This window comes from Chiloscyllium punctatum, chromosome 26, assembly GCF_047496795.1.
Source record: "Chiloscyllium punctatum isolate Juve2018m chromosome 26, sChiPun1.3, whole genome shotgun sequence".
In the NCBI taxonomy this organism is placed as follows: domain Eukaryota; kingdom Metazoa; phylum Chordata; class Chondrichthyes; order Orectolobiformes; family Hemiscylliidae; genus Chiloscyllium; species Chiloscyllium punctatum.
The window spans coordinates 76,732,797-76,760,548 of NC_092764.1; the positions used below are offsets into that span (position 1 = coordinate 76,732,797).

The 27,752-nt window shown below is 40.0% G+C and overlaps 1 protein-coding gene across 2 annotated transcripts in view; it reads left to right on the plus strand.

Moving 5' to 3' along the window:
• The window catches only part of amfra (autocrine motility factor receptor a), a 69,923-nt gene that overhangs the window by 38,572 nt on the left and 3,599 nt on the right, over positions 1 to 27,752 (plus strand). Inside the window, exons 9-13 of one of the 2 annotated variants that reach the window (XM_072547688.1) lie at positions 5,018 to 5,205; positions 7,990 to 8,093; positions 9,124 to 9,258; positions 9,350 to 9,433; positions 19,133 to 19,320. In XM_072547688.1, coding sequence (XP_072403789.1) covers positions 5,018 to 5,205; positions 7,990 to 8,093; positions 9,124 to 9,258; positions 9,350 to 9,433; positions 19,133 to 19,320 — 699 coding nt within the window. The remainder of the gene's footprint in view (positions 1 to 5,017; positions 5,206 to 7,989; positions 8,094 to 9,123; positions 9,259 to 9,349; positions 9,434 to 19,132; positions 19,321 to 27,752) is intronic. The other variant, XM_072547689.1, reaches the window with a different exon arrangement.

Below are 27,752 nucleotides of genomic sequence, written 5' to 3' on the forward strand. Positions count from 1 at the left end.
GCTAGGGAGATTGTTGGTGAAAAATCATCCAGTGAAAGTATATGGGTAGAAGTTAGAAATAGGAAAGGAAAGATCACTGATGGGATTGTGCTTATAGCCCCTTGACCAATAGTAAGAGGGAAATTGAGAAACATGTATGTAGGGAGATCTCAGATATATGTAAGCATAATAAGGTTACAACAATGGGGGACTTTTAATTTTCCAAACACTGACTGGGCCTACTGTACTGTTAAAGGCCTGGTTGGTGAAGAATTTGTCAAATGTGTTCAAGAAAAATTTCTTTACTGGTATGTGGATGCTCCTACGAGGAGAAGGAGCAAAACTAGACCACCTTTTGAGTAATACCACAGGACAGGTGTCTGAAAAAGTAAAGTGAAGGAGCACTTTGCGTCTAGTAATGATAATTCTATCAGTTATAACATGGTTATGGAAAATAAACATAAACCTTCTATAAACATTAAAGTTTTAATTGAGAAAGGCAAAGTTTAATGGTATGAGACAAAAACTTTCAGAAATTGATTGGAGTAGACAGTTCGCAGGCATTCACGAGTGTGATAGTTCAGAGGCATTACTTTTTTATTAAGAGGTGAAGGGTAAGGCTGATAAGATTAAGGAATAATGGACGAATCTGGATATTGAGGTTCTAGTCACAAATAAGAGGATCTTATTTTACATATAGATAACTTGGTTCAATTGAATCTCTTCATCAATATGAAGGGACATTCTTAAGAAAGAAATCAGGATAGCAAAGAGGGGATACGCAATACCATTAGCAGATAAGATTGAGGATAACCCAAAGAGATTCTACAAATAAATTAAGAGCAAGAGAGTAACTAGAGAGAGGGTAAGGCCTCTTAAAGATCAAATAAGTCATCTTTGTTGAACGCCAGGAGATGGGAGAGATACTAAATGAATATTTCATGTCAGTTTTTACTGTGGAGAAAGAAATAGTCTCGAATGCAGAGAAATAAACTTTAATGTTTTAAAAACAGTTCACATTACAGAAGAGGAAGTTCGGGAGTTGTTAGAGGAGTTAAACCTCCGGCACTTTATGTATCCCAGGAAATTGTGGAACATGAAGGAAATTGTGAGACCCCTTACAGAAATATTTGCATAATCTATAACTGCAGGTGGGGTGCCTGATGACTGGAGGGTAGCGAATGTTGTACCTTCGTTTAAGAAGGGTTGTAAGGAGGAAATGGGGAACTAAGGACCTGTGACTTTAGTTGTGGATAGATTTTTGGAGGTGATTATGAAAGAAAGGATTTATGGGCATTTGGAGAGGCAAAACTTGATTAGGGGTAGTCAGCATGGTTTTGTGCAAGGAAAATTGTCTCTCAAACATTGAGTTTTTGAGGAAGTTACCAAAAAGGCTGGCAGTGCAGTAGACGTTGTTTACTTGGATTTTAGAGGTTTTTGACATGGACTTTAGTAAAGTCTTTGACAAGGTTCTGCCTGGTAGACTAATTAGTAAAGTAAGGCCACATGCAATTCAGGGTGAGCTTGCCAATTGGATGCATAATTGGCTTAATGGCAGGAGACAGTAATACTGGAGGGTTGTTTTTCAGACTGGTGGCCAGTGGTGTTCCACAAGGATTGGTCCTCTTTTGATGTCATTTATATAAATGATTTGGATGAGAATATAGAAGGCATTGTTAGTAAGTTTGCGGATGACACCAAAATTGATGGCTTTGTAGCCCGTGAAGAAGGCTTTCTCAGATGAGAGAGGGCTCTTGATCAAATGGATCAACAAGCTGAAAAATAGCAGATGCATTCAATCTGGATAAATGTGAGGTATTGCAATTTGATGTAACAAACAAGGGTAAGGCTTATACAGCTATTGTAGGGCCTTGGGTAGTGTTGTAGGTCAGAGGGACCTAGGGGTGTAAGTACATAATTCTTTGAAGTTTGGTTTTGGTTCCAGTCCAACAGCTCGGCCTCCAGAATCATCGACCAGAAACACAGAAACTCCCTTCAACCTCCGTCTCTGCTCTGGACAACTTCTCAAACACTGCCCTGGATTCCGCCAACAAAAGGACTGGGACCTGCCTCGACTTTCCTGCAACTTCTGCCTCTATTCATGACTCCACTCACTCTCCAATCAAAACACAAGTGCTATTCCCAGTGTCACTCCTGGGTCCTGCTGCCTCCCTGCAGTGAACCAGCATACCTCACTCCCTTATCTGTCCACCCCCACAATACATCATAGCCCCCCCTCCTCTTGCATCATCTCCCCTACGATCCTGCCACCCACCCCATTCTTCCCCCTCCATAACTACTCTCCCCAACCCACCACCACATCATTGTCCACCCTCACCCATCACCCTTTCACCCCCTCTCCTTTTTAGCATCCTCAAGACAGCCCCACCAAACCCCCACCCTTGAGCTCTGCCACATAATCACCATCCCCATTGACCTTGAACTCTGAGACTGAATAGTCTTTCCTCTGTAAAGGGCTTATGTTCATGCCTCTCCATCTCCTTCCCCACCTTCAACCAGTTCCATGCCTGCCATGATGTCAAGCTCTTCTGCCACCTCCACCTCCACCTCCTTGCCTCCTCCCAATAAAGACTCCCAACGACTCTGAGGACCCCTTCTCCTGCCTCTAACATTGCTCTTCCTCTTGAATGTCCCTCATATCCTTTTACCAGCTCTGGACCCCTCTATTGCTGATTGCCATTGCATCAACTGCCTCGCTTTGTCCAATTCCTTCATCCACTCCAACCTCACCACCTCCAAATGTGCAGTGATTTATTCACCATCAAACCTGCTGACAAAGGCGTAACTGTGGTAGTCTGGAGTACAAGCTTGTATGTTGCAGAGGCTGAATGCCAGTTCTCCAATAGTACATCCTACCTCCCTCTTGACTACGTTCCACCATGGCTAATAGGACCCTGTTACCCACACAGTCCATGATCTCATCGCTTCCACTGCCTCATGGTCCCCCAGCCCTGCACTGCCCGGTTCTACCTGCTTCCCAAGATCCACAAGCCCAACTACCCCGGCCAACTCATCATCTCTGCATGCTCTTGCTCCATCAAACACGTTTCTTCCTCCCTTGACTCTGTTCTTCCCGTTGGTCCAGGCACTTCCCATCCACATCCAGGACGCAAACCATGACCTCTACCTCTTCAGAAACTTCAAGTTCCCTGGCCCCCAGTACTTCATCTTTACTATGAATGTGCAGTCCTTATGCAAGTCCATAATCCACAATGACTGCCTGCAAGCCTTCAGTTTTTTACCCCCTCCACCAATACCCGCCCCTCCTTGCTGAATTAGGCCTCGCCCTTGATAACTTTTTCTTCAATTGTTTCTGTTTCCTCCAAATCTAGGGGGTGGCCATGGGTCCTAGCTACACCTGCCTCTTTGTCAGTAACTCTGAACCATCCCTCTTCAGTACGTACACATGTTCTGTTCGCCAACTCTTCTGCCACTACATTAATGACTGCAGCAGTGCTGCATTCTGCACCCAGGCTGAACTGGAGTAGTTCAGTGACTTCACCAACAATTTTTGTAAGGACCTAATCATCATCCATTTCAATTCCCCTTCCCACTCCCTCTGACATGTCCATCCTCCACCTTGTCCAAAGTTGCAGTGAATCAGACCACACGGCTGCCCAAATTTCAAATATCCCCCGACTCCCTTTCCAGCCTTGCCTCGTCCCTTCCATTCCACCAACTAAGCCTTCCTTCTAGCTACCAACCGGATTTGTTGCTCCCATCGACCAATCACGTCATACCCACCTATGCTGCTGCTCTTCCCACCCAAATCCCCCCTCCCCCAGCCTTTACCTGCAACTCCTCCTACCCCCACCTCTATTCCTGAAGAAAGGTTAGACCCAAAATGTTGGTTTCTCCACCACCTGATGCTGCCTGGCTTGCTGTGTTCTTCCAGCCTCCTGCTTATCTATTTCACACATAGACAGGGTGTGTAAAAAGGTGTTTGGCACACTTGCCTTCACTGCTCAGTCCTTTTTAAATATGAGAGTTGGGAAATCATGCTGAGGCTGTACAGGACATTGGTGACATCCCTTCTGGAATACTGTGTCCAGTTCTGGTCACCCAGATGTAGTACGGACATTATCAAGCTGGAGAGAGTTTAGAAGGGATTTACCAGGATGTTGCTGGGTATGAAGGTTTGAGTTAGAGAGAGAGGCTGGGACTTTTTTCACTGGAGCGTAGGAGATTGAGAGGTGATCTGATAGAAGTTTTATAAAATAATGAGAGGTATAGATAGAGTTAATGGTAGTTATCTTTCCCTCGAATGTGGTATTTCGAGACTAATGAGCACATTTTTAAGGTAAGCAAGATTTTAGAAAAAGTGGCAAATTTTTTACACAGTCCGTGGTTCCTGTGTTGAATGAATTTCTTGAAGTGGTGGATGTGGGTACAATTTACACTGTTTAAAAGTCATTTGGATAGATAGATACGTAGGAAAAGTTTGGAGGGATTTGATCCAGGGACAGGCAGGTGGAACAATTTTAGTTTGGGATTATGTTTGGCATGGACTGGTTGGATTGAAGGGACTGTTTCTCTGCTGGATGATTCTGTGACTCTATTGTGTGTTATGATAATAGATTAAATTAACTACATTAGATTAAGAAATTAGTTTAAGGTCATAAACCTTGGCTGCTTGAGGAAAAAGTAGTTCCAAGAGTATTAAGCTTTGTAATTTCAGAGCAGTGGAACAGGAGACTATGGTAGAGGATTGAAACACAGATGGATGTCAGTTTTGTAAAAGGGCTAGAGGAATGAACCTGAATAAGACAGATGCTACTCTTTTGCTGTTGCAAAATAAAAACCTATTTCCATTTATATAAAGTACACAAGACCATTCAACATTGTACATTTAATGTAACACACATCTTAAATGAATTTATCACTGTGTTCCATCTTTTAAACTTTGGTATCAACAATGAGTCAACTCACTAACTTCCACACTTGGTTAGTAGTATTATATCCTTTGTAGAGTTTTTAAGTACCAACTGGCTTTCTTCATCTTTGGTTGCATCATTAGCTCCTGTCTGCGTTCCTGGCTGGAGCAAGACACTTCTTGTCCCACGTGCAGAATGTCACTCAACATTAATGAAGACAATCATGCCGGAGCCCCTCGACAGCGAGACAACCTTGAGAATATTGGACCTGTGCCAGGTGTTGAGGGAAGGCCACATCTTAACCATCACAACCATTTCTTCCATTTTGATGGTAAGTGTGCTCACATTTAATAAGCACCTACAAAACCTTTGAAATGCAATCTTTTATTTAATCTCAAACAGCTTCAAAGTTGTCAGTTTACGCATCATAATTTAGGAGATTGGTGCAATGTTTCATTCTCAAAGTAATAACGATAGAAAATTAATTTTAAAAGAAGTGTGGTATATCTTTGGGATTAAATCGTTGGTGCATGAGGTATTAACCAACTTGGAGAGAATGAACTGGAACAGGATTTCAAGACTTAGTGAGGTGTTGGAAATTCCACGTATGAAGAAAAATAGAAGTTGTTGTCGATGAGTCTGCTTATGTTTATTTTTCTGGAATTGCCAAGTAATATCGAGTTGGTAGAATCTTGGCAAGGAGTGGGGCCGTGTCTGAATTATGCAGGGGATTATTTAAGGTAAAATGTGATTGGGTCAAGTGTTTGGAAAAATTGTTGTCAATAATGCAGGGCTGGTACACTGACTTAACATGGTCAGCTACCAGCAATAACAGTTGTAAGAATAGCTACGTCAGCTGAGTTCATAAGTGCAGTGAATTATGTTTCCTTGAGCATCTTTGATATTCTTAACAGAGGAACCTCGATTATCTGAAGGACACTGGCAGGATTATTTTGTTTGGTTAATCAAATTCTGGATAATGAAATGCCAGTTAGCTTAGCCTCCCATCAGGGCATTACGATCTGGCTGGATAACCTGATATTGTATTCGGAAAATCAAATGCCAGATAATAGAAGTTCCTCTATACATATTCAGAAACTGAACTAGACTGCCTTATATATACTGTGCTGGTATGGGTGGGTTGGAGGCTTTGAATTCTGTGGCAAGCACCTCGTCTCTGACAGGCACCACTTTTCTTCTTCCACCCCCCGTCTAGAAAACATAAGATACAAGTGCAATGGAATTCTCTTGACTTGCTTGAACTAATACAGCTCCCAAAGTATTCAAGACGACTGATACTATCCAAGACTAAATGTGCCTCTGGATCACTGTCCCATCTACCATCCTGAAGCATTTACTCATTCGGCCAATTAATTACAGTATTAGCATTTTACACAGTAAACAAAAATGGGATGCAACAATTCACAGGCTTTTTTATTTACACCTTCCACCCTCTACCATCCAAAAGAACAAAAGTGCAAGTTATACAGCATCCTGATTTGGAACCATTCTTTCACTGTCTGGGTCAAAATCTTGAAACTCCCTCCCTAACAACTTTACTCATACACTATGTGTAGTGTAACAGTTCAAGATGATGCCATTGGTACCATTCTGCAAGCAGTCAGAGTGGACAATAACTGCTGGTCATGCTAGGGAATCTCCCACCCCATGACCAAAATAAAATCACTATCACTTTTGCTGGAATGAAAGATGCTAGCTTTGGAAAGAAATGCTGTTAATTATTCAGTATTCTCCAACTTGAATCTTGTATCGCAATAACCTGAAGTTAGTTCCTGTTTATCTCCTGTGTGATGCAAGCAAAATTAACAGGCATTATCTGCATAAAAGTGAATATGATCATAATGGACTGAATGACTATGTCTCTTTAAGTCTGTGCTGCCTTTGGGTCTTCTGATTTGTGGCCTTAAAGTCTCTTTCCTGCCTGTGCCCCACTACTGTTAACTGTCTTGATGATCAAAAACCTTACTTATGAACTCATTTGTCAATTCATCCTCAAATATATTATTGACCCAGTTTTCCTTGCTCTGTCACAGAATGTCAAAGGTTAACTACTGAGAAGAATTAACCCCTTATCTTGGCTTTAAATGGGAAATTCCTTCTCAGCTGTACCTTACATTTCTAGATTTCCCCAACAAGAGAAGATGGGTCATTATCATCTATTTTGTCTACTACCCTCCGAAGCTTGCTTCAATAAGAGAACCTGTCAATTTTTTCAACTCCAAATGATTCTGGGCCAAACTTAATAACCTTTCTTCACAAGATAATCAGATAATCTCTTTATACTGGAAATCAGTCTAGTGAACCTTCTGAACTGCTTCCCATACAAATACATCCCTTCTTAATTAAGGAGACCAAAATGGTGCATGGTATTCTAGATGCAGCCTCACCAATGCCTTGTCAAGTTTGTTGCAAGACTTTGCCTACTTTTATGTTCATTCTGCCTTCCCAAATATTTGCTTTACCTATATTCTAGCTTTGGGATCCATGTACTACTGTGCTAAGATCTAGGTGTTCTGCTGTTGTGCAGTCTTTCTCCATTTAAAATAATATACTGCTTTTCATTTTTTGATGCCAAAGTGAATGAGTTCACTTTTTCAATTTACGTTCCTTTGCCGACTCCTTGTATCCTCACAGTTTGCTTTCCCCCTGTTTTGTCAAATATAATGCTGATGCAACTGTCCCTTTATCCAGGACATTAATAAAAAATATAAGTAATTAAAATGCCAGCCCTGATCGCTGTGGCACACCTAGTTACAGTTTGCCATCATGAAAATTATCCATTTAACCTGATTGTTTCCTATTCATTCGCTAATCCCCTCTCTCTGTAATAATCTTATCACTCAAAATTATGAGCTTTGTCTTAAGCCTTTAAGACATTATTTAATGCCTTTTGGAAATTCAAATAAAACGGGGCTTCACCTGAGGCCCACTGAAGATGTTACCTAGTAGGGTGACGAAACATCTGGAAATGAGCCTTCCAGCTCAGCGAGCAAACTGACATCCATAAAACACATTGGCCTGTGATTCCTTCTAACATTGTTTGTTGCATTATCATGAATTTGATTCCCTGATGTTTGCATTTGATATGTTACAGGATCTAGGATTGCCAGTTGGCTGCCTAGTTTCTCAGTGGAAGTAATGCACACAACGAATATTCTTGGCATTGCGCAGGTGAACAATTCTCAGTTGAATGCTATGGTAAGTCAAACTGGAGAATACTTAATACATTCAATGTAAAATTACACTTATTTCCTCAAACAAATCAGTAATGATTCTGGAATCACAAAAAGTTGTAGTAACATACAGCAGATAGCTGTAGGCATAGCTTGCATACAATAGAGATGTAAGCAATGGGTTTGTTGCTATTCTGGCCCAATGTGAGTTTCTGATCCCATTCTGGGGAAGTGTACCATCTTCATCTCGGCATGAAACAACTTTAAACTTGAGCTAAGCTGGTGACACGACAACATGGAAAAGTCCTGGGAGCAGGTGATCTGCCCTTTGCTGTTACCAATCTTAGCTGGTTGGGGTGTTCTACCTTGATTGCCATTGTGGTTTGTTTTTTCCTGTCTTTTCCACTTCTACATCAAATATAATCAATGGGGTTATAATCTTGTTGCAGGGTATGATTGTTAAAGATATTGTGAGACATGAGGTATGCTTAATTGACCTATTTCCAAATTATTAACACAAGATGTTGGTGTGCATAATGGTGTTTTCCAGTCAACCATTTGCTCCATCTAAACTATAGAGCTACTGAATGAGCCAATCTTGGATCATATATTTTATGCTGAACCCCTAAGTTGGGGCAGTGAAGTCTGTGTTTATTTGGAGAGTTTTTAAATAATGGAACCAAATGTGTCAGCTTGGTGACTGTCTTGCTGTGGTATTCTGTTGAGCACTGCATGGTGGTATGTTTCCTGAATAGGACTGGTGAGATGGGATAGAGATTAATTGGTCCTAAAATTGTCAAATATGACCTATTTTGATCTGTCTTTATTGAATTCCTTGTGATTTGATTCCTTTCCCACAGGCTTCATTAATTCTCGAAATTCCTGCTGCATTATGAATTGAAAGTTCATGCTACAATTTTTTAAATAGAAAAGTGCCACTCAACTATTATCTTCCTTATGTATTACTTTGAGTTAATAGATTCAGTGGATGAAAGGTTGATGTACAGTTATGGGAGCATTTCTCGATGTAATTATTGTACCATAACTACCGACAGGCTCATCAGATCCAAGAGATGTTTCCCCAGGTTCCATATCATCTGGTCCTCCAGGACCTACAGCTAACGCGTTCCATAGAAATCACCACTGATAACATACTGGAAGGAAGAATTCAGGTCCCCTTCCCCCAACAGGTTAGTGTTCTTTTTGTTTGCAATTTGTATTATTTAAGTACATTTGTTATCCATTATTCATCTCCCTGCCCCCTTTAATGCATTTCAACAGCGACAAGAAAGTAGACCAACATTGAATGGTCCTGCCGTGGAAGAGAATGATGACCATCCAGGTGATTCAAACAGTGAAGAGCAGGTAAATTATATTCGGTGATATAGTTTGGTTATCCAAGACTTGGAACATTGCTGTCTGTAGGAGACACCTCTTTCAGCAACCCTTGCGAAACTGGACATAGTAAAAGTGGTTGTTAATTGGTGAGGCCTTGATCACTTTTTTATTGGTACTCTCGTGATTAGTGTTTTTTTTTCAGAATTTCAAATGTTATCTCATACTATGTTCCTCCGTTCTCTTCTCACATTGTGCTGAAATTGAGACTCTGTAATGCATTCTTTTCTGAGACTGATCCTTCTTGACCATTTCCTAATAGTTCCATAATAGTTATGAAATTAGTTCTTGTAAATCCCACATTTGCATCAAAAGTGATAGTCACATGGAAGCCAAAGCTTCCAGACAATGTTTGTCTCCTGCAATCTACCGGCCTTTAAAAACTAAGTTCCATGTTACTTCACACTGTCTTTTTGTCTTTTACAGTTTTTAGCTTTGGCAGCATTATGTTGTGAAGCCCTTAATGTTTATAACACTGAAGAAAAACTTGGGGAAAAAATAAACTGGCGTACTTTGTTTTAATTGCAAGTTGCTGTGGTCAGGCAGCTTTGATGTACAGCTGAACTTATCTTAACCATTCAGGGTCTGCAGTGTTTTACATTGAATTGCCAAGTCTGAGCAGCCTATTAGCCCCTAAGCCCCCCTTATGAAGCAGCATCTAATGTGTTTGAGTTGTATCTTTACTTCATGCATTTCTCTCTGTCAGCTGGTCTGTTTAGTTCTCCATCAGAGAGGGAAATCTAGTTGTACATTCACAAGAAATCTGAATTATTTATCTCATTCTTCTTTCTACTTTTGCCTAATTGTGTTGCGTGAGCATTATCTGAACTAATGTAATTCATCAGAGTTTAATGTGACAAAAGGTATTAAAATTGACATTTGCAATGTATGAGACATTTTCATCGACTAATGTCAGCCTACATGACGCTCTACCTATATGGAAAACCAAATCGTCAGCTTTTAACAGCTCTGTATAATGGTATACCAACCCACAGTTACTTGTAATAGGTAGCAACGTGCTTGAAGACAAAGTGGAACCAAAAGTACAAAATTTGAACAGGTTTATGAAAATTTCGTAACACCACAGACGTTGTTGAAATTAGGCTTTCTTGCGATCAGGCATTATAGATAACCTTGTGGCTTGTTTAATCCAAACTGTGATTACAAGTTTAAAAAATAATTAGCTCATATTTTACCTTTTTCGTATTTGCTGTTTCAAAGTTTTGATGGAACATCTGCTGGAACTTTATTTTTTGCTTGTTGATGATGTAAGACCTTACAACAGACCTGAAGTGTATGTTAAATGAACAATTATTCATTGTTCTAGTTTTCTTTTTCAAAGTATGCTACTTTAGTTCATGGAAATTGAAGACTCAGTCAGACGATGCTGTTCGGATGAATGTTTTTTAAAATTGGTTATTAAATAATTTCAATTTAATTTTGTTTTCCACCTTTTTAATTAAAATTGCACAATTTAAGTGCCAAAAAATTTTAATTATTTTTAAGTTGTAACCTTGCATGACTTGTATATACAAACTCAGTGAGCCCATATGGTCTTCCACTGCATTTTTTTATGCTCACTCTCCTTTGAGGCGCAAATTAGTCCAGTTTTGAACTCTTTCTGCTGTGATTGATGACTCGGATATGCCTGTCAGATCATGTTTTTATTAATAACAGCAGCAAATTGTATTTGATTGCAGCTTTTCTAAAGTTAGAAAACCTCATTATCCAATCCTTAGGGGACCAGGAACATGCTGATTGATCAAATGCTCAAGATAATCAAGAGGTCCACATAAAAAAAATGTAAAAACACACAGTAATAGAAACTTAATACAGGAGGTAAACACATGTCTTATGCTTTATTTACAGCAAAAATTACTTAATGCAATGTTGCTTTAAATAATACATAAAGCAGAGAACTTCTCATTTGTACCCTCAACCGGCTACTTGGACATGGCATTTGAGGAGAAATTGACTCAATTAAATCAACTTTATATTTCGTGTGACTATTTGATTGAACAAGAAGTATATTTACATTGAGGTAAATTAAAAGAACTAAAATCATTGGATAGAATAATATAATAAATTTTGTGGTATTTGAGGGATATAACTTTACCAATTTATCAAGAGCACCAGTTCATAAGATGCCAGTTCAGACAAAGTATGTTGTACTAAAATATGATTACAGGAGTGAGAAAGGTCAAAATTTTTGGCATCAGTCTACAAATCGGACAATACTGGACTAATGGCCAAAAGCAGTTTGAAGCAGCATCTTAAAAGAGGAAATCTATTATAAAGGAAGTATTTGATGGACACTTGGGTGGATAATCTGGGAGTAATCAGCATGGATTTGCAAATGAGAGAGTGTTTGATAGACGTTGGGAGTTTTTTTTTTGAGGATGTTACTAACAATATTGATAGAGTTGATGGATGTATATGAATTTTCAGAATGCTTTTGATAAGGTCCCCCAAAGGAGGTTGATGGCATGTGGGGATGGGGGTAATGTACTGTCACAGATTAAGAATGGACTAACAGACATAAAACTGAGTTTATAAAAAAAAGGACCATTCTTGAGTTGACAGGCTGGGGCTAGTAGGGGGAAATCACAAATACCAGAAATTGGGGGCCCCAGCTGTTCGCAGTACGTATCAATGAATTGGATTTTGAGGACCAAATGTAATATTTCCAAATTTGTGGATGATGCTACACTAAGCAAAAACATAGAAGAATATTAATGGATTCAGGAGGATTTGGACAGGTTTAATGAATGAGCAAGATCTTGGCAGATGGAATGTGATGTGGAGAAATGAGAGGTTATCCATATTGGTCAGAGGAGCAGAAGTGCAGAATATTTCTTAAATACAAGGTTGGAAGGTGTTGATGTACAAAGGACCTGTCAGTAAAGAATCTTATCAGTAAAGATTTAAATGCAATTGCAGAAAGCAATTAGGACAGCTAATGGAATGTTAGCCTTTATTAGTCTTGTTCTCAAATTCTTTTGCAATAAAGTTGTCTTCAAATGAACCTGGAATATTACAGGTCTGTCGTACGGTGTGTTTGGGCAAAATCTGTCTTTATTCTCTAGGTTCGAAGAATGAGAACTGATCTCAATGAAACCTTCAAAATACTGAGATTGAAAGGATAGATGTTTTCCCTTGGTGGGGCAACTAGAACCAGGCAGCATAATTTAAATAGAAGAGGGTTGCCATTTAGGACTGAATTTTTAATGTAATTTTTGACATCCTCGAGCCAGAGGATTGTGATAGCTCAGTTCTTGACTATGTTGACTTCCTCTCCTGAAGAAGGGCTTATGCCCGAAACGTTGGTTCTCCTCCTTGGATGCTGCCTGACCTGCTGCGCTTTTCCAGTAACACATTTTTCAGCTCTGATCTCCAGCATCTGCAATCCTCACTTTCTCCCATGTTTACAGTAAAGACAGGTTTCAAAACACCAATGGAGTAATGCAATAAGATATTGAAATATTTGATCAGCCATGATTCAATTAAATGTTGGGACTAGACTTGATTGGCTACTCTTGTTCCGAAGAAATGAGAAGAGTTTTAAAGTGGTAACTCTTGAGCCTAGAGCTTAGGATACTAAAGGCATGGCCACCAGGAGCAAAGATGTTAAAATTGGGAATGATTAAAGTACCAAAATAAGATGAGGATGAAGGATGTATACCTGAAAGGTGGAGTCAGATGTACAGTACGGAAACAGGCCCTTAGGTCCAACTCATCTATGCTGACTAGATATCCCATCCTAATTTAGTTCCATTTACCAGCATTTGGCCCATATCCCTCTTAAACCCTTCTTATACATATACCCATCCAAATGCCTTTTAAATGTTGCAATTGTACCAGTCTCCTCCACTTCCTCTGGCAGCTCATTCCGTACATGCATCACCCTCTGTGTGAAAAAGTTAACCCTTAGGTCCCTTTTTATATCTTTCCCTCTCACCCGAAACCTATGCCCTCTAGCTCTGGAATCCCCACCCCAGGGAAAAGACTTTGTCCATTTATCCTATCCATGCCCCTCATGATTTTATAAACCTCTGTATGGTCACCCCTCAGCCTCTGAAGTTTCAGGGAAAACAACCCCAGCCTATTCACCCTTTCCCTAGAGCTCAAATCCTCCAACCTTGGCAATATCCTTGTAAAGCTTTCTGAACCCTTTCAAGTTTCACAACATCCTTCCGATCCGAAGGAGACCAGAATTGCATGCAATGTTCCAAAAGTGGCCGAACCAATGTCCTGTACAGCTGCAATATGACCTTCCAACTCTTATACTCAATGCTCTGACCAATAAGGCAAGTGTACCAAATGCTGCCTGTGACTACTTTCAAAGAGCTATGAACCTGCACTCCAAGGTTTTTTTTGTTCAGCAAACTTCCCTAGGACCTTACCATTTAAGTGTATAAGTCCTGCTAAGGTTTGCTTTCCCAAAACACAGCGCCTCACATTTATTTAAATTAAACTCTATCTGTCAGTCCTCAGCCTATTGGCCCAACTGAACAAGATCCCATTTTACTGAGGTTACCTTCTTCCCTGTCCACTACACTTCCAATTATGGTGTCATCTGCAAACTTACTAACTATACCTCCTGTATTCATATCCAAGTTGTTTATATAAATTACGAAAAGTAGTGGACACAACCCTCCACCACCACCCTGTCTTCTACGTTTGCGCCAGTTCTGTACCCAAATGGCGAGTTCTCCCCGTATTCCACGATCTAACCTTGTTAACCAGTATCCCATGGGGAAACTTGTTGAATGCCTTGCTGAAGTTCATTTGGATCACGTCCACTGCTCTGCCCTCATTAGTCCTCTATTACTTTTCAAAAAACTCAGTCAAGTTTGAGGCATGATTTCCCACACACAAAGCCATGTTGATTATCTCTAATCAGTCCTTATCTTTTCAAATACGTGTAAATCCTGTCCCTCTGGATTCTCTCCAACAACTTGCTTGCCACTGACATCCGGCTCACTGGTCCATAGTTCCCTAGTTTGTCCTTACCACCTTTCTTAAACGATGGTACCACATTAGCCAACCTCCAGTCTTCTGGCACCTCACCTATGACTATCGTTGGTACAAATAGCTCAGCACAGGGCCCAGCAATCTCTTCCCTAGCTTCTCTGGGGAACTTATCCATCTTTATGCATTTCAAGACATCTAGCACTTCCTCCTCTGTAATATGGACATTTTTCAAGATGTCACCATCTATTTTCCCACATTGTATATCTTTCTTGTCCTTCTCCACAATAAACACTGATGCAAAATACTCATTTAATGTCTTCCCCCATCTGTTGCGGCTCCACACAAGGCTGCCTTGCTGATCTTTGAGGGGCCCTTATCACTCCCTAGTTACCCTTTTGGCCTTAGTGTGTTTGTAAAAACCCTTTGGATTCTCCTTAACCCTCTTTGCCAAAACTATCTCCTGTCCCTTTTTTGGCCTCCTGATTTGCCTCTACTCCTGTTGCCTTTATATTCTTCTAAGGATTCACTTGATCTATCCTGTATATACCTGAAAAATGTTTCCTTCTTTTTCTTAACCAAACCCTCAATTTCTCTAGTCATGCAGCAATCCCTACACCTATCAGTCTTTCCTTTCACCCTAACAGGAATATACTGACTCTGGGCTCTCATTCTCATTTTTGAAGGGTTCCCATTTTCCAACCATCCCTTTACCTGTAAACATCTGCCCCCAGTCAGCTTTTGAAAGTTCTTGCCTTATACTGTCAAAATTAGCTTTTATACAATTTAGAACTTCATCTGGTAGATCTGGTCTATCCTTTTCCACCACTATTTTAAAACTTAGAGTTATGGTCGCTGACCCCAAAATGTTTCCCCACAGAGACCTCCGTCACCTGCCCTGCCTTTTTTCCCCAAGAGTAGGTCAAGTTTTGCACCTTCTCTAGTAGGTATATCTATATTTTGGCTCAGAAAGTTGTCTTGAAAACAACTTAACAAATTCCTCTCCATCTAAACCTTAAACTGGAACTGCCATAGTGTTAATGTTTGGGAACTTAAAATCCCCTACTATAACCAACCTGTTCTTCTTGCAGATAACTGAAATCTCCTTACAAGTTTGTTTCTCAATTTCCCGCTGACTATTAGGGGGTCTATAATACAATCCCAGTAAGGTGATCATCCCTTTCTTCTCCGTTCCACCCAAATAACATCCCTGGGTGTATTTCCTGGAATATCCTCCTTCTGTACAGCTGTAATGCTTTCCTTTCTCAAAAACACCACTCCCCCTTCTCTCTTGCCTCCCTTTCAATCCTTCCTATTGCATTTGTATCCTGGAACAAGCTGCCAGTCCTGTCCATCCCTGAGCCACGTTTCTGTAATTGCTATGATACCCCAGTCCCATGTTCCTAACCATGCCCTGCGTTCATCTGTCTTTGCTGTTAGGCCCCTTGCATTGAAATAAATGCAGTTTAATTTATCAGTCCTACCTTGTTTCCTGCTTTTGTCCCTGCCTGCCCTGACTGTTTGACTCACTTCTTTCTCAACTGTACCAGTCTCAGATTGATCTCTTTCCTCACTATCTCCCTGAGTCCCACCCTGCCTCCTTACTAGTTTAAGTCCTCCTGAGCAGCTCTAGCAAGTCTCCCTGCCAGTATATTAGTGCCCTTCAAATTCAGGTGCAATCCGACATTCTTGTACAGGTCACTTCTACCCCAGAAGAGAGTCCAATGATCCAAAAATATGAATCCTTCTTCCATCCTCCAGCTCCTCAGCCACATATTCATTTGCTCTATCCTCTATTCCTATCCTCACTAACTCGTAGCACCAGGAGTAATCCAGATACTACTACCCTCGAGGACGTCCTTTTTAAATTCCTACCCAATTTCCTATATTCTCCCTTCAGAATCTCATTCTTTTCCCTTCCTATGTAGTTGGTACCAATGTGTACAATGACCTCTTGCTGGCCCCTCTCCCCTTTTGATGACATTGTGCACCCTCTCTAAGGCATCCTTGATCCTGGCACCAGGGAGGAAACGCACCAATCTGGGTTTTTGCTGCTGATCGCAGAAACATCTGTCTGTGCCTCTAATTAGAGAGCCACCTAACACAATCGGTCGCTTGGAACCTGACGTACCTTTCGTAACATTAGAGCTCGTCTTGATACCAGAAACTTGTCTATTAGTGCTACATTCCCCTAAGAATCCACCGCCCCATACATTTTCCAATTTCCAAAACAGCATAATTGTTTTAAATGAGGATAACCACAGAATATTTCTGCACTGCCTGCCTACCTCTCTATCTTTCTTGGAGTTAACCCATCTACTTTTCTGCTGCTTTTCTTCCTTCCTATAACTGCCATCCATCACACCACCTAGCTCTTGTAAATTCCTTACTGTCTCTAACTGTCGCTCCAACCAATCCCACTGATCTGACAGGATTCGCAGCCAATGGCATTTATTGCAGAAATAATCCTCAGTAACCCATAAACTCTCTCGAAACTTCCACGTCCGACAAGAAGAGCACATCACTCTACTAAAAGCCATTTTGCTCCTTCCAATCTATAGGCCCAGAAAATAGCACAGTCTTTTTGCTTTACAAAACATTGCTGTAGGCTAACTTAATACTTATGGCTTATATTTGTAAACTTTAATCGAGACAGATCCCAGTAAAAACATATAATCAAGAAAGAACCCACTGTCCTCACTATAGTAGATTTACAGCAAGGCTATACTTAGACTATACTTAAACTATGCTTAAAACTGTTCACTTATCTGTTTCTGTGTTGTAAGCTGCCCTAGACAGATTCCTCCAAAATCAGTTGCGAATTTCACTGGTTTAGTTTAGCAAAGCACATTCCGATGTCCAGAGATATGAATCAACCAGTGAAGGCAGTAACTGCTGTCAGTTAGCAGTGTAGATTTCTTTCTTTCTCTCTCCCTTACAAACAATGTGATCGATGCCTTTTGTCTTTTTCCGTTTTAAAAATGCTGTTGTTTTGACTTTATTTTTCTCTCCAAATTTCCAGAACAATTGCAACAGCATATCAAATAGCATTAAATTATCTGCCGTGGGTTGAAAAGTCTACTCATTTCTATATTCTCAATGATAACTAGGGGTGGGCAATAAATGTTGACCCAATTGGTGCTGCCCAAATGCCATAAATGAAATTTATTATACAGGGCTTCTGTATATAATGTGAGGTACTGTATTTTGGTGCAAAGAATGGGATTGCATTCTCCTTGCACATCATTAAAGTAACAGTACACAAGATAATCAGGGTGTTTTTTAGAAAAGCAAAGCATTTAGGTTCATTTCTAGTCGGAAAGATTTGAAAAGTCGAAGTTCTTTTAGACCTGCATATAACCTTGCCCAGACAATACTTGTGGGAATACTTCAGACAGTTTGTCTCTATATCAAGAGGGTAGTAAAGTACTGCAGAACTTGCAGACAGTATTTATTAAACAATGTAAGAACTGAGAGATTATACCTATCAAGAAAGATTTGAACAGTCTAGGGCATCATTCTAGAAAAGAGTTCTTGTAATATGGCAGTTCTTTTGAAGGTAATGAGAAGATTGATACATTAAATTTCAGAGAAAATATTTCCACACTTGGGCAAGGTCGAACCAGGGCTGTAAATATGAAATAGTAGCTAATAAATCCAATATGTAACTCTAGCTATTTTTATTCAGAATGTGGAACTGTCTACTTTTAAGGAGTAATTGTGATGCATAGTAAAAATACATGTTTGGGGAACCAAATTAAGATGGTGAAATTAATAGAATATTAATTGGTTTAGATGAAGAAAGATGTGAGGAGACTTTTGTGGAGCAGAAATACTGGAATGAAACTCATGGGCCTGTTTCTGTGACAGTCATATTTTGTAACTTTTTGTGACCTGATTGCATCCCCACATAGCAAGACATCTTTAAACATGGCAAAATGACTAACAGATAATTTTACAATATTACTTCATTATACTTTCACCTACATCAGAAATCTTGCTAATTTCCTTTCAAGTGAGTGGTATACTTGGAGCTGATTTGATTAGTGTAAATGTTATTGAATTATCAGCAAAATGCCTCTTGCATATAATGATTAATGGACTGAGTGAAATCTTATAATTTACTGTTTAGCACCAGCTAATTTCCCCATTCAACAGAAATTTTTAAATTAGTAAAATTAAAGTAGATATTTTCATTTTGTACGTCTTACAATTTTGATTTTATATCCATATAGCTAATTAGGAGCAATGATGCACTGGCTCATTAAATTACATTATCTTATTAAATTTGTGATTAGTTCAAATCTCAGTTCAAAATGCTTCCCTGTTTTAAAGGCTAACAAAACCAATAACAGAATTAGATGGACTCATTTCTGGTCTGTTTATTAACTTGTTCCTCTCAATTTTGACTTGCCTATGTCATGTTCAGTCTTTACTGACAGAGAGAATCCTTCTACGATGTAATGTAACAGCTGATCCAAATTTGCGAAGTTGCCATGTTGTTCAAGACAAAGTCTGGACAATGCATTCAAATGAAGTGAAAGTTGACTGCAGTTTGTATGTTAATGACTTCTGCAGATTTGAGTTTTTCAACAAAATGTGTATTCACTTGTTGCATTTTCTGTAAAATGTTTTACTAAGAATTTGCTTAAATGCCCACTTACTTGACTTGTGACAATGTCATCTCCATTTCCTCAGACTGATCATCCAGCCCTTGAATTCAGCCAAGGTATGGAGGAAACATTTGGAGCTGACCCTGAGTTTGCACAAAATGATGTTCCAAATGAGGAGTTCGAGGCACGGGGCAGTCGCTTCTCAAAGTCAGCAGATGAGAGGCAACGAATGTTAACACAGCGCAAAGAGGAGCTACTGCTTCAAGCTCGGAGGTATGGTATGACTAAATTGGGGAAAATTTGTGGTTAGTCCCTGACTGATCAGTTATTATGGGCATTATAAGATTGTCAAGCAATTTTAGAAACTAAATAGAAAATGTTAATCTGTTAACTTGGATATGAAACTCTTGATATTACTTCATCTCTTAAAGTTTAGCTTCTAATTCATATTATTGTTGCATCTCTTTTTTTTAAAAGAAAGCGAGATAGCATGACTAAATACAAATAAATTTTTCTCTGATTTGATAACCAGCATGGATTTGTAAAGAGTCTGACAAACTAGTTTGAATTTTTGAACAAGTGAGAAAAATCATTGAAAAGTGGAATGTCTGTGGAAGTTACCTGTATGAACCTCCAGAAGGTATTTAACTAAATCCCTTGTAAGAGATTTAGTTAAACTTGAAGCTAATGGAATTAAAGGCAGGTTATTGACTTGGTTAAGAAATCGTGATTGACAGGAGTCAACTTAAAAATGATGGGCTGTACTTGGCAGGATATGAGTAGTGATCTCCTGCAGGGCTCTAATTAGCAAGTAGCCAGGTTTATTAATTACTCGTATGATTGAGTAGATAGTCTCATTCAATTTGTTTATAATGCCACATCAATCTTTATGGTTTTGGACATACTACAGATAACACAAAATTATGAAAACATATTTATAGGTTAAGTTAATGGGCAAAAATGTGATACATGGATTTCAATAGAGCTCAATGTCAGGTTATCCACTTGGAATCATAACAAAAATGAGCATACTTTAATACTGTAAAATGTAAGGTCCAAAGAGATGTATGCACGTAATAAAAATATCATGGACAGATACTGGAAATAATAAAAAAAATTATAAAATGCTAATCTTTTGATCAAAAGTACTAGAATGCAAGTTATGGAGTCCTATGTTCACTTTGAGACATAATCAGCATCATATTTATAAGGTGTACTTAATATAATGCATTATTCCCTTGTGCTTCACATGATCATTATAAAATTAAGTATGGGCCCAACCATGTAACAAAGTATTGGGTCAGCCATCCAAAGCTTTGGTCAAAGGGGTAAGGGTTTAAGTGTCTTGAGCGAAAAATAAGATAAGCTGTAGGGATGGTATACACGAGCTTGAAATAAAACAAATGGATTAAAAAAAACCGGAAAGAACAGCAGTTGCTATAAATCAGCAACAAAAACAAATTGCTGGAAAAACTAAGCAGGTCTGGCAGCATCTGTGAAATCAAAGTTAACATCTTGGGTCCAGTGACCTTTTTTACGTTCTTCAGAATTTTAATTTTGCAGCTGACAACAAGTTTAGAGGGGTGATGAGCTTTATTTGCTTTCACTTTGACTTTGGATGATAACCAAACATTGTCATGGAAACAAAAAATAGAAGGGAGGCCAGATAGAGATCTTTAGGGGAAATTGTACAGGGCCAGGAAGAGATAACATTGATATTGATTCTCTGGCTATGGTAGCATCTGTACAATAGAGTTGAGGTGGATCAGTCTGACTTCCAGCTGGATAACTGTGGAAAGCCAATTTGGACAAAAGTATGTAGGGTTGTTGACAATTGAGAATAATGTGGGCAGAGATACCTTTGGAAGGATGTTCTTAAACCTATACTGCAATTCAGAGATTACTAGACTGATACCCAGGTTCTGAGGGTGAAAGTTTGTGGAGAGATGACATTTTAAGGCATTTTTAAGATATATCAGTTCAGCTGGAAAACAGTTCTTGTTTGGGGTTGGAACATAGGACTATGAAATATAGCCATCAAGGCTTTTTCGGGAGTAAAGATAGGTGACCCCTGCAAAGATTGAAACTATTTTGCAGATAGTCAGAGGTATTTAAATGCAGAAAGACCCTTGAACCCATCATGTCCTCATCAGTCATTTATCTATCTTAGCGAGTTTTGAGAAGATTTTAGCTCAGGTTCAGGTTATGGATGTAGTTTTGCTTGCTGAGCTGGAAGGTTCATTTTTGGACTTTTCGTCACCATACTAGGTAACCCTTTCAGTGAGCCTCTGGATGCTGTACTGGTAGTGCAGCCTCCAGATAAAGCACTGGTGGTGTAGCCTGCTTTCTATTTATATGTTTGAGTTTCCTTGGGTGGTGACGCCATTTTCTATGATGTTATCGTTTCCTGTTCTTTTTCTTAGGCAGTGGTAAATGAGATCCAAATCAATGTGTTTGTTGATAGAGTTCTGGTTGGAATGCCATGCTTTTAGGAATTCTCATGCATGTCTCTGTTTGACTTGTCCTCAGATGGATATATTCTCCCAGTCGAAGCAGTGTCCTTCCTCATCTGTATGTAAGGATACTAGTGAAAGTGGCTCATGTCTTTTTGTGACTAGTTGATGTTCACATGATAAGCAAGCAGAAACATAGCCACCAGGATCATTAACATCAACTAGTCACAAAAAGATATGACCCACTCTCAGTAGTATCCTTACATACAGATGAAGAAGGACACCACTTCGACTGGGTATTCCAACCCGAACTCTATCAACAAACACATTTGACTTGGATCCCATTTACCACCCCCTGAGAAAAAGAACAGGAAATGACATCACCATAGGAAATTGTCACCACAGAAAATGCCATCATCAACCCAAGGAAACCAAAACATATAAATGGAAAGCAGGTGACACCACCAGTGCTTCATCTGGAGCCTCACTGAAGATGTTACCCAATATGGTGATGAAACATCTGAAAACTAACCTTGCGGCTCAGTGAGCAAACCTACATCCATTTATCCATCTCTTTTAGTCTCCTTTTACAGCACTTGGCCCATAGCTTTGTATGCTGTTGTATTTCATGTGCTCTTCTAAATAGTTCTTAAATGTCTTGAGGCTTTCTGCCTCTACCACTCTTTTAGGCAGTAAGTTCCAGATGTTCATCACCTTTTGCTCAAATCCCCTCTGGCCCTCTTGCTGCTCATGTTAAAACTATGCCGCCTGGTTTTTGACCTTTCTGCAAAGTGAAAAGATTTCTCTATCTGTACCTTAGTTATTCCTGTTATAACCTAAGTCAGATCTCCCCTCAGCTGCCTTAGCTGTAGAAAACAATGCCTACCTTTTCAGCATTGCTTTGTGGCTGAAGCATTCCAGACCTAGCAACATGGTAGTGAATTTCTTCTGCATCCTCTGGAGCATAATCACGTTTTTTTCTGTAGTGAGGAGCTGAACTGCACACGGTATTTCAATTGTGGCCTAACTAACATGTGCAGTCCATCAACACACTTGCTGTTGTATTCAATGCCTTTATAAATAAAGACTAGTATCAATAAAGTAGGCAATTTCTGGATTGCTTCTGGTGCCATGTGTTAGTAAGAGTAGGATTAAGCAGATAGGGCAAGTGAATGCATGGCTGAGGAACTGGAGCAGGAATTCAGATTTTTTGGATCGTTGGAATCTCTTCTAGGGCTGAGGTGACCTGTAAAAGAGTTATGGATTGCACCCGAACTGGAGATTTTCAACAGCTACTTGAGAGGGTTTAAACTAGTTTAGAAGTAGGGTGTGAACCTGAACAGTGGTGAGACAAAAGGGAAGGTTGATACTCATGCAGAAGTTAGAAAGAGCAAGGTAAATAGACAAGGCAGGAAGAGCACAGAAGAGAATGAAATAATTCTGAAGAATTAAATTGCATTTATTTGAATACAAGGGGCCTGACAAATAAGACAGGTGAACTTGAGTCATGAATGGGTACATGAGACTGGGATATCATAGCTATTGCAGAAACATGGCTGAAGGATGGACAATATTGGTAGCTCAATGTTCCATTCTGCAGAAGTTATAGGAAGAATAGAAAGGGAGGCAAGAGAGGACGGGGAGTGCTGTTTTTGATTCAGGAAAACATCAAAACAGTGATTAGAGAGGGTATTCCTGAGGAATGATCCAGTATCATTATATGGGTAGAACTGAGAAATAGGGGTGGTAACTTTGGGATTGTGCTATAGGCCCTCCATTACTAAGTCAGAAATGTGTAGTGAGATTGCAGATACAGTAGCTATAAGTATAATGGAGTTGTAATTGGGGATTTTAACTTTTCAAGCATAGACTCTGACTGCCATCATATTCAGGTCTTGGGTGGGGAGGAATTTGTTTAAGAATATTTTCGGTCAATATGTAGATGGCACAACTAGAGAAGGGGCAAAACTTGACCTCCTCTTGGGAAATAAAGCAGATCAAGTGACTGAGGTGTTAGTGGGGGAGCACTTTGGGACCAGTGGTCATCATTCTATTAGTTTTAAAATAGTTAATGGAAAAGGATAGGCTTTGTCTGCAAGTTAAAGCTCTAAATTTGGGCAGGGCCAATTTTGATAAGATTACATAGGAACTTTCAAGAGTTGATTGGAAGCTATTCAAAGGTAGAGGGGCATCTGGCAAATGGGAAGCTTTCAAAAGCATAGAAATAATTTAGAACTAGCATTATTCCTCTTAATGTGAAGGGTAAGTCTGGCAGGAGTAAGGAGCACCAGATGACCAGAAATATTGAGGCTCTGGTCAAAAAAGGAGCATATTATCAGGTATATGCTGTTGGCATCAAGAGGATCAAGAGAATTTGGAGTTTACTTTCAGAGGGTAATCAGGATGGCAAAAGGAGACATGAGATAACTTTGGCATATAAGGTTAAGGATAATCTAGAGATGCTAAAAGCAAATTAAGGCAAAAGAGTGATTGGGGAGAGAATCGGGCCCCTTGTCTATGTTCTCTTGTCTATGTTTACTGTGGAGAAATATGTGGAAGCTAGGGAATTTGCAGGGAGTCATAGAGATGTACAGCATGGAAACAGACCTTTTGGTCCAACTCATTCACGCCGAACAGGTATCTAAAACTAATATAGTCCCATTTGCCAGCATTTGGCCCATAGCCCTCTTAAACCCTTTCTACTCATATACGCATCCAGATGCCTTTTAAATGTTGTACTTGTATCAGCCTCCTTCACTTCTTCATTGCTTGAAAAGGTTGTCCCTTAGGTCCCTTTTACATTTTTCCCCTCCTCACCCTAACCCATGCTTTGCAGTTTGGGACTCCCACACCTCAGGGAAAATACCTTGTCTTATTTATTCTACCTGTGCCCCTCATGATATTATAAACCTCCTATATAAGGTCACGCCTCAACTTCCAACACTCCCAGGAAAACAGCCCCAGCCTATTCAGCCTCTTACTATAGCTCAAATCCTCCAACCGTGGCAACATCCTTGTAAATCTTTTCTGAACCCTTTCTAGTTTCACTATATCCTTCCCATAAGAGGGAGACCAGAATTGCACACACTATTCCAAAAGGGGCCTAATCTATGTCCTGCACAGCTGCAACATGACCTCCCAACTCCTCTAGTCAATATTCTGACCAATAAAGAAATGTCTACCAAACACTGCTTTCACTAACCTATCTCTCGGCAACTCTAATTTCAAGGATCTACGAACCTGCACTTCAAGGTTTCTTTGTTCAGCAACACACCCCAGGACCTTACCATTAAGTAAATAGTAATGTTTTGAAAAGAGTCCATATTACAAGAGGTGTTTGAATTCTTGAAACAAAGATAGATAAATCCCTGGGACATAATCAAGACATTGTTGGAAGGTAGGGAAGACGTTGTGGGGCCCTTAGCGGAGATGTTTGTATCGTTGACAGCCCAGATGAGTTGCCAGAAAACTGGAGGATGGTTAATGTTGTGCCATTGTTTAAGAAAGACTGCAAGAAAAAGCTAGGGGACTACAGACAAGTGAGCCCAACATCTGGTGGATGAGTTGTTGGAATTCTGAGAGAGGATCTATATGAATTTGGAAAAGTAAGGACTGATTAGAGAGTCAAATTTGAGAGATATGATTTCCCACGCACAAAGCCATGCTGACAGAGTATTTTTATGAAGAGATGACCAAGAAGATAGATGAGGGCATGTTATCTACATGGACTGTAGCGAGGCCTTCAACAGGGGACCGTGTAGTAGACTGGTTAGTAAGGCTAATTACATGGAATCTAGGAAAATCTAGCCAATTGGATGCACAATTTGCTGTATGGTAGGAGATAAAGGATTGTGATAGAGTTGTTTTTCAGACTGGTGACCTGTTACCAGCAGTGTGCTGCAAGGATCAGCACTGGGTCCACTGTAATTTTGTCATTTGTATAAAAGATTTGGATAAGCATGGTTCATAGGTTTTGATGACATCAAAAATGGTGGCTTCTGAGACAGTGCAAGGTTTTCTAAGAGTATAATGGGATCAACTGGACTAGTGGGCTGAGGAGTAGCAGAAGGAGTTTAATTCAGTAACATGAGAGGTATTGCATTTTGGTAAGACAAACTAGGGCAGGAATTGTGCAGTTAATGGTAGGACCCTGGGGATTGTTGTCAAACAGAGACCTAGGGGGTGCAGGTGCATAGTTCCTTGAAAGTGGCTTCACAGGTAGCAAAATTGGTAGAGAACACATTTGGCATGCTTGCCTTCATTGGTCAGAACATTATGTACAGGAGTTGAGGCATAAAGTTACAGCTGTATAAGACATTGGTAAGGCCATATTTGGATACTGCACACAATTCTGATTGCCCCATAAAAGGAAGGATATTAATAAACTGGAAAAGGTGCATAAAGGATTTACAAGAACGTTGCTAGGAGTAGAAGATTTGAGTTATAAGAGGAGATTGGACAGGCTGATATTTTTTTCCCCAAAGCATAGGAAGCAGAGCGGTGACCTTAGGGTTTGTAAAGAAGGCATTGTTGAGGCGAATAACCAAGGTATTTTTCCCCAGGATAGGGGAGTCCAAATCTCCTGGGCAAAGGTTGAAGAAGTGAGGGGTAAGATTTTAAAGGAACCTGGAGGCAACTTTTTTTAAACACAGGATGGTACATATATAGAATCAGCTGCCAGAGGAAGTGGTAGAGGCAGATACAACATTTTAGACATTTGGGCAGGTACATGGGTAGGAAACGTTTCTAGAGCGATGTGGTCCAAATGCAGGCAAATGGGACTAGTTCAGTTCAGGAAACCTGGTTGACTTGGATGGTTTTGGCTGAAGGGCTTGTTTCCAGGCTGTGTAACTCTGTCCCACATGCCACCTTAACCACCTTTATCCTTCAAAGATTTATGGATCACACCCAAGGTCTCTATTCTTCCTGGTGTCCTAGCATTTGACATGTACTCATTTGCCTTGTTAGTCCTCCTCCCAAAAGATAACATGCCTCACTTTTCAGGATTGAATTGTATTTGCTGCTCTTCAGCCATTTTATGACCAGCTCATAAAATATCATATCATATTGTAGTCTAAGACTTTTCTTGCTATTTGCCATACCTCAAATTTGTCATCTGCAAGCTTACTGATTATATTTTTTGCTTTCATACTTTTATTAATGTACACTACAAACAGCAAGTCACCCAGCCCTGAACACTGATACGCACTGGCTAAATGCATCCAATCATAAAAATTATCATCAATCGCTCTCTGCTTTCTGCCATCAAGCCAATTTTGAATTCAATTTGCCCAATTGCCCTCCATCCCATGGGCTGTTAGCTTCTTAACAGCTCGCATGACAGACTGGTTGTGAGCAGTCTGACTGAAGTCCATGTAGAGTATAGCACTGCACTATTCTTATCTGTACATCGAGTCACCTCTTCAAAAGAAAATTCTATGAAATTTGTTAGACATGATCTCCCCCGATAAAAGAATGCTGACTATCCTTGATTTAAACCATGTCTGTCCAAGTGACGATTACTTCTGGCTGTCAGAATTTTTCTCTCATAGTTATAATACTGTCCCAGTGGATGCTGAATCTAGTGTTAAATTTAAGTCTGAGATAAATGGATTTTTGCTCATTCAAAAGCATTGAGGGTGGGCATGTGTCATTAAGTCATAGATTAGTACATTGAACGATGGAACAAGTTTGAGAGGCTAAATGATCGCCACTTGTCCCTGTTTTGTTAAAGGCTGTTTTCGAGGCATTACTTAAATATATGGCATAGAGCCCCTTAAATTCCTGCAGATAGTAGCGAGGAAGAATGGTTTGGAAGAGGAGCCAATCTTTAGTCAAAAATTAAGCCTTGCGAAATTCTCATTTAGGTTAGATTCCCTACAGTATGGAAACAAGCCCTTAGGCCCAACAAGTACACACTGATCGTCCAAAGAGTAACCCACCCTATATTTAAAACCCTATGAGCAATTTATCATGGCCAATTCACCTGACCTGCATATCTTTGGATTGGTGGGGGGGGAGGGGGGGGTGGGGAGAGAGAGAGAGGAGGAGGAGGAGGAGGAGGAGGAGGAGATCTGGACCACCTAGAGGAAACCAACGCAGACACTGAGAGAATGTGCAAGTTTCACACACGCAGTTGCCTGAGGCAGGAATTGAGGCCAGGTCCCTGGCGCTGAGGGGTAGCAGTGCTAACCACTGAGCCACTGTGCTGCCTCGTTCTTGTAATGCTCCGTTTGAACACTAAGCAACTCT